The 18,095-nt window shown below is 30.5% G+C and overlaps 1 protein-coding gene across 1 annotated transcript; it reads left to right on the forward strand.

Annotated features, from left to right (window-relative positions):
• Positions 1–6,910: 6,910 nt before the first annotated feature.
• Positions 6,911–17,379, forward strand: LOC126881269 (elongation factor 1-beta'). Its single transcript, XM_050645450.1, has 3 exons — positions 6,911–7,232; positions 7,325–7,574; positions 16,991–17,379. The coding sequence occupies exons 1-3, from the start codon at positions 7,153–7,155 to the stop codon at positions 17,315–17,317; spliced, it is 657 nt and encodes a 218-aa protein (XP_050501407.1). The 5' UTR covers positions 6,911–7,152; the 3' UTR covers positions 17,318–17,379.
• Positions 17,380–18,095: the final 716 nt, after the last annotated feature.

Below are 18,095 nucleotides of genomic sequence, written 5' to 3' on the forward strand. Positions count from 1 at the left end.
TAAGTAACGACTTTATTTCACTGGTAATGTAACTTTTGAATTTTTTATACCATTAAGAATTTGGTACCTAAGTACATATATGTAAGGTGCTCTATCCTTTAAAAAACACACTCAACAACATTTCCAGTCGGTTCGCAGCCTGTAGCCTGTCATAGAGAAGACATTAATACTTGATCTCAGATACTAGTTTTATTCTCTACTTCGGCTACCTTATCATAGACCAGAGAACTTAGGATTTTCCCGTGACATCCGTTGATACAGGTATCTAAGAACTAATTTGGGTACATTTAGTTACAACAATATCCAATATAAAAATTTTGCAAAAGATCAAACGTACTTTTTCAGTTATAAACAATATATAAACAATTAAAAATCGCTTAATTGATTTTAAATATTAAAGGTGGAGACCGGTAAGCTATATGGAAAGGTGATACAATTTTGCTGAAGAAGCATAGAAAATTCTTTAAAATGAGTGTTTGAAAAGTTATTTTTTTTTTAATTTGTTGCTTAGTTATTGGAGAAATAGCTTCAAAAGTTGATTTTTGAAAATCATTAATAACTTTTCCAAAAATACACAAAAAACTTTAATGTCGCGTGAGTTTAGCAACAATACCACAAGTATTCAGTATATTAAAACTTCAAGAAGTTTCACTGAATAGTTATTGCAAAATTGAAATTGTTTGTCCCAAAAAGCTTTTATCTATGGCGTTATTATGCGTAAACTATTAAGTTTACATAAATTATGAAGACATCAAATCAAAGAGAAAGGCACATTTTATCAAATTAGATCTTGAATTGAATCTATACTCAGTTTTACCATAAAAACATGTAACGCACTCTACTTTTTTAAATTGAACAAATCAACCCCAAAGGTTTGAAACCACCCCCATCCCAACCAATAATATAAAATTCGGAATCTATACTTAGTTTTATTATACAAACATGTGTCGTATGTACCATAATTCTTGAAAAAAATTTAAAAATCACCCCTATAGTGTTGAAACCACCCCGAAGCTAGCCAATGATAGAAAATTTGGAATCTATATTTAGTTTTACCATAAAAGCATGTGTCTCACTTTATTTAAAAAAAACTTAATTAACCACCCCTCTAGGGTTGAAACAACCTAAACCCAGTTAATTATTTAAAATTCGGGATATATAGTTGAAATCACCCTGAAACCAGTCAAAGAGTAGAAAATTCAGGATCAAGTTTACTATGAAAGTATAATATGTATACGGTATAACACCTGCCGACATAGGGGAGATGTCACCTGGTGATTTGTCCGCCTTCCTGGAAATGGCAGGATGGATAATGAACTAAGAACGACAACCCCCTGGGACCTGGGAGGATGCACAATGGGTCAATTGTGGGCTAAGTGCTATGGGACTTGACTCACCCTCCCTACTCTGCAGATACAGATGTATACGGTATGCCGCAAGCTTACCACTCGCGTCATGGTTTTTAAATGACGCCAAATACGAATTTAGTATTTGTGGTTAAATTTCCATACCAACCGATAAGAACTATTCACTGCAAAAAGAACATCAATTTTCGTTGGTAAGAATCGGAGGTATTGCGCCTTTTTTAAATGTGTAGTTGTGAATTAAGTTTTTGATCTAGAGGGTAAGAATCGCTTTACTTTTAAACCCTTCACTTTTGGAGCATCATGGCGACGGCTCATTTTTACAAGAATCGTTTTGAATTTTTTTTGTATAAACGTGATCTTTCAGTCGTTTTAATGTTTCTTTTCAAATTTTCCAATGTTTATAAACAAAGCCCCGGCGAATTTTTTGAAAAAAAAAGTGGCTAACTTGGGTTTTAAGGGTGGTAGGATATTATATTTTCGTTTCAGTTTGTATAAGAATACCAACATGTCGAATAAAAGAAATTAGCTTTCTACATTTTAATAGTCTAAGAGCTATAATAGTGAACCCTCCGACTAACGGTCTTCCTGTAAGGCTAGAAATTTGTATAGTGATAATTCATAGCACACCAAGGCTAAAAACTATGACCTGGCAGGCATCAGCCCTGCACGTGTATCTACCAGGTGAATCGAAAAGTGCATAGTTTAGGGGGAAAATAAACTTTCTCCTGTAAAGTTTAAATTTAAGTATGTGTTTGAGTAAGTCATTTAGAAGAAATGTGTACAATGACAGGCGATTCTGAACAGCACAAGACCTTGCCAGGCGAGGGGAAAGATTAGGGATTTTTCCTAAAATTATTTTTTTTGCATCGAACAAAGATTTTTTAGGTTTTTTGAATCATTCCAAACAGAAAAGGTCTCTCGTGATTTTTCTCTTAGGTTAATAGTTTTTGTTATATAAGCGATTAAAAATTTTGAAAATTGCGAAATCGGCCATTTTTAACCCTAAATCGGACATTAAACTAAAAATTTCAATGTTGCCAAGGTAGGTAGATATTCTTTAAACATTGATTGATGAAATCCAGAAGAGGTTTTTGCAATACAATATCGAAAAACCCTTTTTTAATTGCTAATCAAGCGGGCGCGACACTGTAGTATAATTTTAACTATTTATAATGGTTTATATGTATACTATAGTATGAGTGAGGACGTTTGAGTTTGCATAAATTCATTATCTCGAGAAAGGGCAAATTTGAAGAGAAATTCTCAGACACATCGATTTTTATTCTTAAATTAGGACTTTTTGGCATATATATAATACTAGTGACGTCATCCATCTGGGCGTGATGACGTAATCGATGATTTTTTTAAATGGGAGTAGGGGTTGTGTGATAGCTCATTTGAAAGGTTATTTAATTCTCTATTCAGTAATATAAACATTAACATAAATATTTGTACAGGGTGTACAAAAATTTTTTTTATTAAATTAATTTAGACAAAAAGAAGAAAAAAATTTTTGTACACCCTGTATAAATAATTATGTTAATATTTATATTCCTGAATAGAGAATTAAATAACCTTTCAAATGAGCTATCACACAATCCGTAGTAAAAGAGCTGTACGGATTCGGCGTATTTGGTGGAGGCGCCCCATGTTATTCTTATGGGGAAAACGAATAAAATCGCTAAGGTTCATTCTGGTCATTTTTGACGCTTTTTGTGGTGGAGGCGCGACGGCATGTCAGATGGTGACGTGTGAGGTATCGTAGGAAAGGGGAGGGGGTAACGAATACGTTAACACAAAAAACAAAGATGGCGGCATAGCCAAAACAGCACTACAGCATATCTCCGTTGTTATCGGTCCGATCGTGACGTGTGAGGTATCATCGGTGGGGTCCGATCGTGTGAGACTGTGGGGTAATAAGGTTTTTTCTATGACACTTCAACAGCCAGGGTACTGAAGCGTTTTTTCGACAGGTAATACCTGTAAGAACAAGTTGTAACTATTTCCTGCGTAGAATCTGGCGGCCATTTTTATTTATAAACAATTTAGTGTCAAAAAACGATCTTGTTTGCTTTTTTGCAAATTAGTGGAAAACAGTATGACATGGTTTTCTTATTACAAACATCATCGAGAGAATGGAAAAAGCTTTAAAATGGCGTATTACATAGTTTAATACACTCATTTATTGTTAATATAATTGCGAAATAAAATAATATGAAAAAAAAAATTTAAGAAACGCTTTTCTTTAGTTACGAGTGAATAAAATTAAAAATATTATAAAAAAATCAACCAAAAAGTAAAAAATAAAAAAATTGAAAAAATCTAACACATCCGTCAAAGAAAAGCGTGGCGCGTGTTCATCGAATAAACGGTTTTCGCCCCACGCTTTTCTTTAACGAATGTGTTAGATTTTTTCAATTTTTTTATTTTTTACTTTTTGGTTGATTTTTTTATAATATTTTTAATTTTAGTCAGTCGTAACAAAGAAAAGCGTTTCTTAAAATTGTTTTTTCATATTTTTTTATTTTTTACTTTTTAGCCTTACACTTTTCAAACATTAAAATATATCGTCATGTTTATTAAAATATGTATAAAACATATGATGTACTATCATGAAAAGTAGTCGGAATCGGCAAAAAATTTGAAACTTTATTGTTTATTAATGAAGCATAACGTAAACAATTAACGTAAAAAGTGAAATTATGTATTGTTCATATCATTAGCTATACAATCCGTAAAAGTTTCAAGTTTTTACATTGTAAAAACAAGAGATTTTAAGCGTTTTCCATTAAAATCGTTTTTTTTTATTTAAACAATTAATAAACATGAAAAAATTGTTTTTATTGACTATTCGTGTATTGTTCCCGCGAACGCATATGTCTGCAAATTTTCATTCATTTGCATTGAAGAAAAGGCAGTCAAATTAACGTCTAAAGATTTGACGCAAACTATTGAACTAAATAAAAGCGTTTAAAAAGGTCGAAATTTCAAAAAAATTTATTTCGCAATAACTATTAAATAAGTATAGAGCTTTGAAATTTTTGTCAAATGAGGGTTCTTTGGTGCTTAATATGCGACAAAAATTTCAAAGCGATTCATTTAATTGTTTAAATTTTATTCAAATTGTTTATCCCAGAGAGCTTTTTTTTCAATAACATAAGTCAGAAAAAAATAGTGTTAGAACCATTTTAATGTGTCAAATTAAAAACCAGGAGCTAAACTTTCAAATTGGTTTAAAAAAGTGCATAAAAATGCATTTATTAGTAATAAATAATTATGCAAAAGTATGTTCAATTTTTCCTTATAAACTTTTTATTTTTTTATATAATAAATTATATATATTTATTACAATTTTTCATCAATTATCATATAAATAACATTACTTGGTAGTTATGCACCTAAAAAACGGTAAAAAATAGATTTTTTTGAAAAAATTTATTTAAAAAGTTTAAAGGATTCAAAAAAAGGAAAATTGAAGATACTTTTGCGCAATTATTTATTACTAACAAATGCATTTTTTATTCACTTTTTTTAAACTTTGAAAGTTTAGTTCATGCTCTTTCATTTGAGACCTGTAGAATGGTTCTAACTTTTATTATTTTCTGACTTATGTTATTGCAAAAAAAAGCTCTCTGGGAAAAACAATTTGAATAAAATTTAAACAATTGAATGAATCGCTTTGAAATTTTTGTAACATATTAAGCACCAAAGAACTCTCATTTTACAAAAATTTCAAAGCTCCATACTTATTTTTACAATAGTTATTGCGAAATTAATTTTTTTGAAATTTCGACCTTTTTTCGCAATTATATGTATTAACAATAAATGAGTGAATTAAACTTTGTAATACGCCATTTTAAAGCTTTTTTTATTCTCTCGAAGATGTTTGTACTAAGAAAACCATAGTTCTCACTCTTTTCCATTAATTAAAAAAAAGGGGGGGAAAGGCCGTTTTTTAACACTAAATTGTTTATAAATAAAAATGGCCGCCAGATCCTACGCAGGATATAGTGACAATTTGTTCTTATAGGTATTAATTACCTGTCGAAAAAACGCTTCAGTACCCTGGCTGTGGATGTGTCACGAACAGGGTATATTTTTGTCTATTACCCTGGCCTACAATCTCAATAGAGAAGGCATTTAGGAGGAGGAAAGTCAGTTAGCTGTTAAGAGGATGGGTACGTATCAGGCACGTAGCCAAGGGAGGGGTCCATGGGGTCCGGACCCCTCCCAAAACTACCTCGGCTTTTGTACCAAGGCAGCAAGTTTATCCATAAGTTTTTATTATTAACATTTTTGAAAAAGTGAACGTAATTATTATTAAAAAAACATCCAGGAGGAAAATAAACTTCCTGTAGCTGGCTGTATACCATAAATCACAAAAATACCAAGTTTCTTGTAAAAGGTATATATTAAAATACCCTAAATAAGGGTCACAATACAAAACGTTTTCGGATTAAGGAATCCATCATCAGTGTTTAAAAGCCCTAAAATTAAGTATAACAAAATTTGCATGCCTGAGCCACCAAAATGTATCGGGTAAAAACCCTTTAAATGTAAATAATAAGGATGTTTTACATATTTATATAAAAAGGTCAGTTGGCCATTGAAATCCAATATGTGAGGTTTTCTCCAAAAAAGTTCCAACCACGTGGAGAGAGTCCTGTGTTGCCCTGGGTAACATCCAGGTTTATCTATAATCTATACCATCCAATGAATTTTATATAAATATGTAAAACATCCTTATTATTTACATTTAAAGGGTTTTTACCCGATACATTTTGGTGGCTCAGGCATGCAAATTTTGTTATACTTAATTTTAGGGCTTTTAAACACTGATGATGGATTCCTTAATCCGAAAACGTTTTGTATTGTGACCCTTATTTAGGGTATTTTAATATATACCTTTTACAAGAAACTTGGTATTTTTTTTTTAATTATTATTATTTTTTACTAGGATTATTTCTGTTTTTATTCAGTGTACAGATCAACTTACATGCAATTTAAAAATCAGATTTAGCAAACAAATTCTTTTACCTGCATGTGTACAGAAAAAGCAAAATTGCTAGAAAATTTGCTTGCCTATTACTCCCGCGACACTTCCCTTGCAGCAATAAAAGCTGAATATGTATATGTTATGGTGTAACTGTAATGCAATATCATCTTTGGAACCAAATAACTAAAATAACTAAAATTTTTTATTTCATTAGTAGTTCCAAAATGACACAAAATCTAGGCATCGGATAAAAAAGTTTATTTGAAGAAAGTGTATTTTTTTGTTCTTTTTAATGGCGGTACAGGCTCGTTTTTTAAATATTGTATCTAATTACAGAGTAATTTCCACATATTAATATATTTTTCAAATTGGGCTCTGTACCGCCATTCTTTATTATATTACGAATACGTGTGCCAAATATCTCGAAAAATATTCAAAATTACAGCCGCAATCTTGGAACGCGTTTTCGCTACCTGTTGATCGCTACTGTTTCACCTTATGGATTATAATTTAATTCAAAACTTTTTGCATCATCCTCGTAGTATACGTCCTCAGCATGCGTTCATTTTAGTTCTATTTGGTTCTATAAAGAAATTACAGATTCACAGAAGAGAGATAGATTTAGCAACAATGCATAGGAGAAACTGAGATATAAAAGTCTCTGGAAACTGTCAAAATCGTTTTAAAAACTTAAAGGGACAGACAGAATTATTTCTCTTCCTCTTACATTTTTTGAAAGGAGGTATCAGCATCTGTTTCGTCCAGATCCTCATTAAAATACATATAAAAATGGCTTTTGGAGATTTAAAAACAGAAAAGGGAGTTAAGGAGCTCAACTCCTTCCTAGAAGACAAAAGCTATGTTGGAGGGTAAGTCTAAATTTTTAATCTATACGGAGTCTTATAACCTAACTTTACACGTGTAGTTCAAAGGTTTTAAGGGGTTAAAATCTTATTTCCAGCTATATCTTAAGCCAAGCCGATGTAAACGCTTTCAATCAGCTTCCAAAAGCTCCAGCTGCCAATTTACCCCATGCTTTACGTTGGTACAATCACATCAAATCTTTCTCAGCTGATGAGCTTAAACAGGCCGGAGTCTCAGGTAACCCCTTGAAATCTGCTCCTACCACCACAGCACCTGCCAAGGATGATGACGATGATGATGTTGATCTATTTGCCTCCGACGAAGAAGAAGATGCTGAAGCAGCTAAAGTAAGTCTGGATTTATAAAAAATATAATTTTGTTAACTGACATCTTAAAGGATTGATGTTAACATTTTGTAGTTGAACCTACATACATAATCGTTCCTTTTCTACCGTTAGGTGTCGAGGGAGGTGCTTCTAGCCTTTGATGAATTTTCTTCATTCTTTCCTATTCTTCTCCACTTGTGTTGCTTCTTGCCAAGATTTACTCTTATTTTGTAATATATTAGGGGAGTGCAATTAGAATGAAAACATGCATTGTTTCGGAATAATTCAAACAAGCTTATATTTTTCTAAAAATTTTTTTGTTAGTTTATATAGGTACATGTTAAGTAAAAAGTTCTACTCGCAGATTTGGCCGGTAATTGTTTAAACAATAACAATTGTGTTTTTTGAATTTGAAAATTCTTATACAGAAAACTTTTTTATTATCAATTTTACGAAAAAAAAAGTTATTCTTCATAAAATACTCTGGATAGTCAAAAATCTAAAACTCAACCACCAGATATCAAATTTTATCAATATTATATGAGTTATGTCAAAAATATGAATTTCTTTAAGAGGATCGGTACGTATTTTCGGCTGCAATGCTATTCAAATGGGGATTCATTTTTTCGAATCCTGAGAAAACTAATAAGTATTTTTGAAAAATTTAAACGCAGAATGAAAGATTACGTTATTAGCGAGGGCCGAAAGTCCCTGAGAACTTCTATAATGTTTATTTTAATAAGTTACAGGGGTGAAAAAACTAAGAGAAAATTTAGTGTGATTTTTAATTTCAAATATCTCATTCAAAATAAACTTTTTATTTATTCTAAGGGACTTTCGGCCCTCGGTAATAATTTAGTCTTTCATTCGGCGTTTAAATTTTTCAAAAATATTTATTGGTTTTTTCAGGATTTGAAAAAAATGAACATAATTCCGTGGTAATATTTTCCAAATCTGTCTTTGTCTACAACGCACTCAACCGAATATAATATTGTCAGCATATATTGTCAGTCAGACACTGACAATCAGTGACAATTTTAAATATTTGACATTGCATCGGGAATATTTTGAGAAATTGATTAAATATTATTGATATATAGTGTATTTGATAAATAATTGATTTAAGACGTGAACTTAATAAAAAGTTATTTATTGTGTATTATTTGTGGAAGATCCAAGCAGAGAATACATCAGATATATCCTGTGATCCAAGTATTTTGTTGTTAGAGATGTTCAAAATTGTAAGCGTTCCAAAATAACAACATTAAAAAATCACTTTAACACTTTTCCTCTTTTCTCGATTGATTATTAGTTTTTGTTGTACAAATAAATTATTACAATCACTGAAAACATAGTTAGTGAAAAAATTATCACATTTATTAACTGAATTAATAATTTGCAATTATAAAAATAACAGTTATCCAAGAACATTCAAAAGCCATCTCTTTAAATTAATTATGACATTTTCAAGTAGAATGACATTCTAGTAATGTTTATATATCCACACCAGTGTGAATTTTACTACACGTAATTTGCCGTGTAAAGACAGAAAAAATAGGGATACACGTAAAATATTTGCGAATTATGTACCCATAGCCTTAAAGAGTAAAGTATACCTTTTTATTCCAGAATATCAAAAAATGCTATTATGGAAAGTTGTTTGAAATTAAAAACTATGTTTTATTATATACAATTACATTATTCTAATCGAAAAAAAAAAAATTCAATTTTTTCTCAAATTACGGATACCCATCATCATTTTATTACAATTATTGTAACCATTTTATTACCGATTTTACGAAAAAAAGTTATTCTTCATAAAATGCTCTACCTGGTCTAAAATCTCTGATACAACCATCAGATATCAAACTTTTTCAGTTATATATGAGGTAGGTATGTAAAAAATATGAATTTTTAAGAGTCAATAGTGCCTTTATTATTCACAATATTTTAAATAGAAGGATGTAGTTGAACACTGAAACATATTTTTTAATTCCAAACAACTTTTCTTTATAACAATTTTCGATATTGTGAAATATAAAAGTACTTTAGTCTTGAGTGAAATTCATATTTTTTGACATACCTCGTATAAAATTAATAAAATTTTATGTTTGATGGTTGCATCTTAGATTATATACGATGCAGAGTATTTTATAAAAAATAACTTTTTTTCGTTAGACTGATAATAAAAAAGTTATCAATAGGTTCCAAGTTACGAAGACATACTGTATAAGAGCTAAAAAAAATTTTTTTGTTGAACATTTATTATTGTTGAAGCTTATTATTAAATGTATTTTAGATGAGTTTTACAGAAAAAAGTTTCAATCACTTTGTATAAACATTTTTTTAGCTGGTAATTTTCGGTTTTTGTATTACATTTTTGTTATCTTTCTTAATTTTCTCAAAAAGAAATAGTTTATTTCATTTCTAAAGTAAAATAATTTAGTTCATTTTAAAGTAATAGATTAAAACTGTAATAGATTTATTGAAAATTGAGTAATACTGTCTTAAAGTGGTGTTAATTCTGTAAAACTATGAAGTTTTCAAAAATTACATTTTTTGAGAAGTCATATCATTTGAATTAAATTTTTGAGATTTTTTTTTTGAATGAAACATTGTTTAGTAAGATGATTGAAAGGTGAGTTATGCAAAATTGAGAGTTTTATAAGAAAAATTGTATTAGTTACACATTTTTAAATCATTATTAAACAAAATTCATGTAAGTCTCACTTTCAGCCCACACCATACTTATGCCAATATGTTCAATTTGTAAAATTTCATTTGATCGATTAGTTAAAGAATTACATTAAGATAACTCAACAGTGCACTTCGCCGTATCCTAGTTTACAGTGCGCCAATGTTTGTGAGAAGGGTGACTTTAGTGTTATAAATAAAAAATTATAGAAGGTACCGATTTAATTTTAGAAAAATCTTTATATAAGGTTTTTTTTGTAAAATTTTCTGAATTTTTTAATGGTCAAGTCAGTTTTTTTCTAAAATTAATATTTTTGGAGTTACAGTAGAGCGTCGATAATCCGAACTAATTGGTACAGGGGTAGTTCGGATTATCAAATTGTTTGGATTATCGAACATATGTTCAAATTACATACAAAGCTCATAAACATAGTACATGTACATACGTTTTAGTTACAAGGAATAAAACACCTGCATAATAAACAAATATATTGTATGTATTTCTGCATAAACAAAACAAAAATCCGCGGTCATATTTTGCCCATATTGTCATATTAAATCCAAAAATGCGGTCCGCGATCATATTTTTAAATTTTATAATTTTTTTTTTTGTGTTCGGATTGGTGATCGTTCAGATTACTAGGGTTCGGATTATCGACGCTCTACTGTATTTAAAAAGCATTTAATTTTGTAGTTCATTTGTTTAATAAAATATGAAGCACCCACTTCTTGAGTAGAACTTTTTGATATGTTGTTTATTAAACATTTTTTAATGAAATTACAAAAAGTTCTATCTTGTTTGATTTTTTTCGAAGTGAAAATCTATATTACACTCTTTTATTGGCCTGCTCCGTCTGTGTATATCTATTAGTTTAGCTTCCCACATTCTTTTCACTTGCCTGATACGCCAAGGTTGAAAATGGTAACTCACCAGTTACAACTTTTGCCTCGGTTAACCGAGGGGCTCGGATAACCGAGACTCAGATAATCGCGAGTCTACTGTATATGGAAGAATATATTTAGAAATTGAATTAATGATGTCATGCTATGTATAGTAGCATGGCATCATTAATTCAATTTTAACTATTTATAATGGGAAATAAGCCACAATATTATTAAAAAATGATTTTTATTAACGTTTCGACGCCCAAATCGGGTGCCGTTGTCAAAATATAAAATACTACTAACATAAACAAAAATGTTATTGCTTAGTAAAAAAATTCTTCTAATAATTTATTTAATTTGACTCATTTATATCGGCAATTCAGCAGATACATATGATACATTTTAAAGTAGAAGACTTTAAAATGATATTGCCAATATTAATGAGTTGCGTTCCTGGGACGACTTTACTGAAAGATAGTTCATTCGATTACATGAAATCAACCCCAACTCAAGAATATCCGTCACAAAAAAATCATAGCATGTGATCTGTCTTTAAAAAGACAACCTTATGCAACGGTGACATTAAAATTCTCGCGTTAGATATCTCATAAGCAATAACATTTTTGTTTATGTTAGTAGTATTTTGTATTTTGACAACGGCACCCGATTTGGGCGTCGAAACGTTAATAAAAATCATTTTTTAATAATATTGTGGCTTATTTCCCATTATAAATAGTTAAAATTGTAAAAATGCCACAAGAAAATAGCTTCAGAACAACATCATTAATTCAATTTCTAAATATACTCTTCTATATACATATTTATTTTTCTTAATTGTATGTGAGTTGGGGTGTTATGAATAGGATCGTATCCAACTGGTTGTCTATGCATTTTGACATTGCAACCCTGACAGAAATTGTGAGGACATCTGGTGACTGTCTCAATTTGAATCAAACATATTTACCTATTGGGCTAACCAACTATCTCCCCATATAAACAATGGTAACGGTTTGATTTTAAGTATGTTTCTTATTTCTAAGTCTGTCTGTCCTTCTTGCCCCTAGAGTTCTTCTGAGATAATTCATCTCTTTTGCTTGTATCCTACTCTAATGTCTTCTATTTAAGATCTAGTTTGCTGCTCTGTATGTCAATCTTGGCCTATACAGGGTGTCCCCGAAAATAGTGTGTTCCTTAAAGGTATAGGTAGAAGGCACAATGTAGAGCAAAAAAGTCTTGTAACATTTTTTTCTAAATTGATCTGTTTGACCAAAAAACGAAAATTCATTTTGATATGCAAATTAAAGTCTGGCAACAACGCACAACTCAAAAATCTAAAGATTAAAAAAGTGGGTTTGTAGGTCAGTTGCATCTGGTAGGTAAAATAATGTAAATATCAACCAAACCCATACCCATTATTTTGCAAGTAGGTACCTATGACTTCAACAACCCCAAAAATCAGGCCTCAATGTAAATAAACAAGGGGTTATTAGGTTAAATTTCCACAGTCACAGCAAGTTCTTCTAGGCTAGGTTGCCATGTCATTCAAATTTATGAAAATAAAAATTCACTTATATGGAGAACAATGTGATTTTTTTCTTGGAAACAGTTAACTTTGGAAAAAAAATATTATAGTACTTTTTTGTTCTAAATTGTGTATTATATCCATACCTTAAAGGAACGCACTATTTTCGGGGACACCCTGTATATCAGTGGTGCTCAGACTTATACTGTGTGGGGTCTACCACATAAACTGCAAGCGTCCAGCGATCGACTGCTAGTAAAAAAAACAAAAGTTTTGAAAATAAAAAACTGTTGCAATATTTTTGTTGTTCTATTTGATAAAAAGTTGTAACTTCCGAGAGTTGTAATTAAAGTCATGTTTTTCATCCTAATTTTATTTGGATGTTGATGCATGGCACTGCATAATATTCACAAGATTTTCATATGATGGTACAGAATTACCGAGGGCCAGATGCAAGCATGATGAGATATGTTCGTCAGTTAGCCGATTATGATACTTTGATTTCACTACCTTCATTTGGGAAAATGCAGACTCACACAAGTACGTTGATCCAAAGAATGCTATGAGCTTTAGAGCTATTTGCCTCAAAGATGGATATTTGTTATACGGTATGAAAGACCAAAATTTCTTATCAGCCGCTCTGGACTTAAGGTGTATATAAGTATCCGAAATTATTTTCAGTGCCTCATTTTGGACAGAAATTATCTTCATATTGAAAGTAATTAATATTTCAGTGGCAATTTTTTCCACGTCTTCACAAGAAAATGTATTAGACATGAATGTTACAATATCTGTCAGTTTCTTAAAACCAGCCAAGCATCTTTCAAATTCGCCATGAACTACTTGCATCTCCGTCTCATAATAAATATAATTCAAATTGGCGGTTAACCTTTTTTCAACGATAGAAAGTTGTTTAAATCCTTTCTGTTCATTTGATTAATCAATAATAACAATTTGTTGACAAAGGAATGTACTGCGCTCATCATATCGATAATTGTTATTTTTACCCTGTAGTTCCAAATTAACGAGGTTCAAATGATTTGCTAAATCTGATACGAAACCCAGATCACTGAGTTTTTCAATTTGAAGTAAATTTTCCCCTCGTTTTTCTAGAAAAGAAATTATTTCGAGACATATGTAGGCAGAAGTAAATTAGTGCCATCTTTTTCATTTGTATTTTTTCCGTGAATCGTGATCGACCGGTCGATCGCGATTGACTCTTTGAGCACCGCTGCTGTATATTGTTTCATACATTGTCATCTTCGTTTTCCTTGATATTTCTTTATTGTTGAGGAATCCTCTATTTACAGCCTGGAAATATTTCTGTAGTGGTATGGCAAAACTTGATATGTCCTATTTTTGCCAAAATGAGATTATCTGCTTGATATTTTATTTAGTAACATTTCTTCAAGTTGGTAGAGTTTGCTGTGTATGTGATGAATGTGTGTGTTTTTTGTTTTATTAGCACTGGTTTTCACAACCAACTGGCCAGTGTGATAAATGTAAAACCCTTAAAAATTATAATGACAATATATATGTTCGATGTGGATGTTGAAATGTGAAAGATGTCCATTTACTTTTCGTTTTTGGGTTGACAAAATATGATATGTATCCTGAATTTGTATGTATTCTGAAGAAAACTATTAAAAAAAGGTATTCGTTAAACAATTACCTATGGTTTATTTTTTAACCAAGAGGAGTAAACTAATAAGACAGATTCACACCCGAGAAAGTCACTAGAAAAGTCAACAAATACCTACATCTTCTTTTTTGGTTGATCATGTTGGCCTTCGACAGTAATCTATAAATCTTATATTATATGAATATGTCGCTAAAGAGTTCTAAAAAACAACTGTTTTTCATATAAAAGCGGAATGAAAATTTAAAAATTAAAGGAATAACGCAGAAAACACAAAAAATTGCTGATATAACTTAATTAACCTATAAAATGCCGGAAGTGTCAAAATTTCATAAATGTCATTAGTGTCAAAATTACAAACAGTGGTGTAAACTTGGCTGGGGTTGGACCAATTACAAATAAGCATTACGGCGCAGTAAATTTGAATTACTCCTGGTTTAAAAACAAACCATAATAGCAGTTAATATATTTCGTTGCACCAGTAATGTGGCAAGTTAAAAATCACACTGGCAACTCACTTTGAAAATGTCAAGAATTTTGAGAGCCTTTCAAACTCTCAAAATGCTCTAATGAAAAATTAGGCTAGATGGTCATAAACTTTAGCCAAAACACTACAGATTTGTAGTTGAAGTGATTTCAAAATATTGGTTTATTTCTTTCTTAGTGGTCTTTAAAAGTATACATTATAAACTAAGTGATTCTGCTGTCATGAAACATTATAAAAATAGTATTGATACTTGTGATTCTTGTGTTGTCATTCTTTCCTTCATCAGTGATCTTCAATGTTCATTTCTATCATTTCCTGCAAGTGATGCTTATTAGATATTGTGGGTGTATTAGTTTTCTATATTAAGGATCTGGCAAATGCTTCTTTAAAGTGTGTTATATTATGTCTACTTATCTGGGTGATAACACAGGAAAACAGTGTGGAAGCTTGGTATGCTTCTTTTCATGAGCATTTTTCAGTGCGTCACAAATGATAGAAAAAAAGGTAAGTCCGTGATAATACACATTTATGCCATTTATAACATGACATTTTAGTTAAATCTGACAGTTGTCACATTTTATTTGCAATTTGGCATAAAAACAAATCAATTTAGTTTATTGCATTTATAAAATGGTATTTTCTTTGATTTGTATAGTCTTATAAATTGTACAGATTATATTCGTAGATATATTATATAATTAGTAAATAATTTTTTTTCGATTATAGCGCCATCTATTGACAACTAGAATAAATGTTATAAATGTCACAGACGAAATGTAATAACCGACGTGCGTTTTTTTCTGTCACATACAATTTAATGCGTTAGAAAGAAATCGAAAAACTGTGACGCACTGAAAGATCCTCATGAGAAAAAGCATATAGTCTGTTCGCTAAACTCAGACACAACTGGCCAGTGATTTTAGTAAGTAAGATTTTGCCAATTTGATAAAATTGGCCAAAAAATAATTACTAAATAGTTAATAATTACTAAGCTTTATTTTTAAACCAAGAGGAGTAAACTAAAAATACAGATTCACACCCAAGAAAGTCACTAGAAATATCACCAAATACCTACATCTTCTTTTTTGGTTGATCATATCGGCCTTTGACGGTAATCCATAAAATATTATATTATACTACTACATCGCTAAAGAATTCTAAAAACAACTGTATTTTATATAAAAACAGACTAAAATTCTAAAAGTTAAAGAAATAACGTAGAAAATACAAAAAAAATCGCTGATATATAATTAAGCTATAAAATGACAGAAGTGTCAAAATTTTATAAATTACATTAGTGTCAAAATTTGATAACAGTGGAGTAAACTTGCCTAACGTTGGGCCAATTACAAACAAGCTTTACGGCACGGGAAATTTGAATTACCCCTCTCGGTTTAAAAACAGACTATAAATATTTAGTAGTAGTTTTGCAAATTTTGTCAAAATTGGCAAAAAAACAAAAAAATTACCTACTAAAATCATTAGCCAGTTGTGTCTGAGTTTAGCGAACTGACTATACTTAAGTTTCTCTTGGTTCATCAGAGAACTCTATTGAATTTGGGGTCAATTGGTAAAAGGACACTTAAGTTGACAAGAACTCTGGACAGAGAAATATTATGTTCGTTTGGACAAGAATTAAGTCAGTTAATTGAAATGTGTTCTATAAACGCCTATCTTTTGCTGCAGTATACCTATCTCCTACTTTTAATATTTCTGCTGGCACTTCGCTTTCTCCAGCACTTTTATTTTATTTTTTCAATCTCTTATTACTTCTATTACACCTCTGTCTGTTCTTGTGTTTGTTGTTCTGTTGCTGGTGTTGGATATTATATTTCTGTTTCTGTTTGTCCTTTATCATTTAATAATTCTTCTAAATACTCTGCCTATCTGTTTAATTATTCTGTCTTGTCTCCTAGTACCATACCATGTTTATTTCTTCAGAACAGTGTGCTTTTATTTTGTGTCACTAGTGTCTTTTTGATTCATTGATAAAAATTTCTAACTCTTTTTGGGCGTAGTTTTCTATTTAGTTGTTTTTCCAGTAATTTTCTCTTTTTTGCGTGCATACTGATTTAGGTTAGTTACTATTTAATCCAACAATAATAAACAGAATATTTTGCAAATTCTATACTTATATCTATAATCTTATTTCATATTTTTAACACTTATTAAACCAAGAAAATTGCTTATGTTGACTGTAAATATTTTAGGTACGTGAAGAAAGACTTAAAGCCTATGCAGAAAAGAAATCCAAGAAACCTGAATTAATTGCCAAATCTAGCATTGTACTTGACGTAAAACCATGGGATGATGAGACTGACATGAAAGAATTAGAAAAAGTAACCAGAACAATTGAAATGGATGGTCTCATCTGGGGAGCATCAAAACTCATGCCAGTAGGATATGGTATCAACAAACTGCAAATTATGTGTGTTGTTGAAGATGCCAAAGTATCTATTGATGAATTAGTGGAGAAGATTCAAGAATTCGAAGACTACGTTCAATCTGTAGATATTGCTGCGTTCAACAAAATTTAAACAACTGGTACTATATTTCTTATGTATTTTTATGAATTAAAGCAATCATTTTAAATTTAAAATTGATTTATTATGCATAGCTTCCTTAACTTGTTTTTTATACCATTACAGTGTGGTTTCCTGTTAGTTGTCCTATACCTCTAGATTAATTTGACTTTTATGATAATATTCTACAATACGAAAAAGATATGATGATTTTAATTTTATAAAATTGGATAAGACTACATGAACTTTCTAATTTGTCTCAATTTGACAATTTAACACATTGATGGACAGAATGTATATAGACAAAAAGGAAAGGAAATACAAATACTGTTAAACAAAAAATGGTAGGGTATATGTAAGAAAATCTGATGATTCTGGGCCAATTTACATTCACAATGAGGATATTATCAAAAATCTTTAATATTATTCTGTGAACATTACTATAAAATGGAAAATACGCTAGTAAAATGGATAATGATTGTAAATTGCAAATAAAATTTAACTGGATAAAGTACAGTGTGATAATAGTACTGAGTTTAACATACTCTACCTGAATGCTCAGTCTTTGAGAAATAAGATATTGAACTTTGAAACATTAGTTGTTAAGTTAAATATGCCAGATTTAATTGTAGTGGCCGAACATTGGCTGAGAGTGGGTGAAGAAACATATTTTAATGTGAATGGTTATAGTTCAGTTTTTGTTTGTAGGGATAAAGAAGGTGGTGGTGTAGGGTTATTTGTTAAAAGCTGTTACGAGTACTCAGAAGTCTACAGATATAATAAAAAGTGTTCA

Source organism: Diabrotica virgifera, chromosome 3 (genome assembly GCF_917563875.1).
Source record: "Diabrotica virgifera virgifera chromosome 3, PGI_DIABVI_V3a".
Taxonomy (NCBI): Eukaryota; Metazoa; Arthropoda; class Insecta; order Coleoptera; family Chrysomelidae; genus Diabrotica; species Diabrotica virgifera.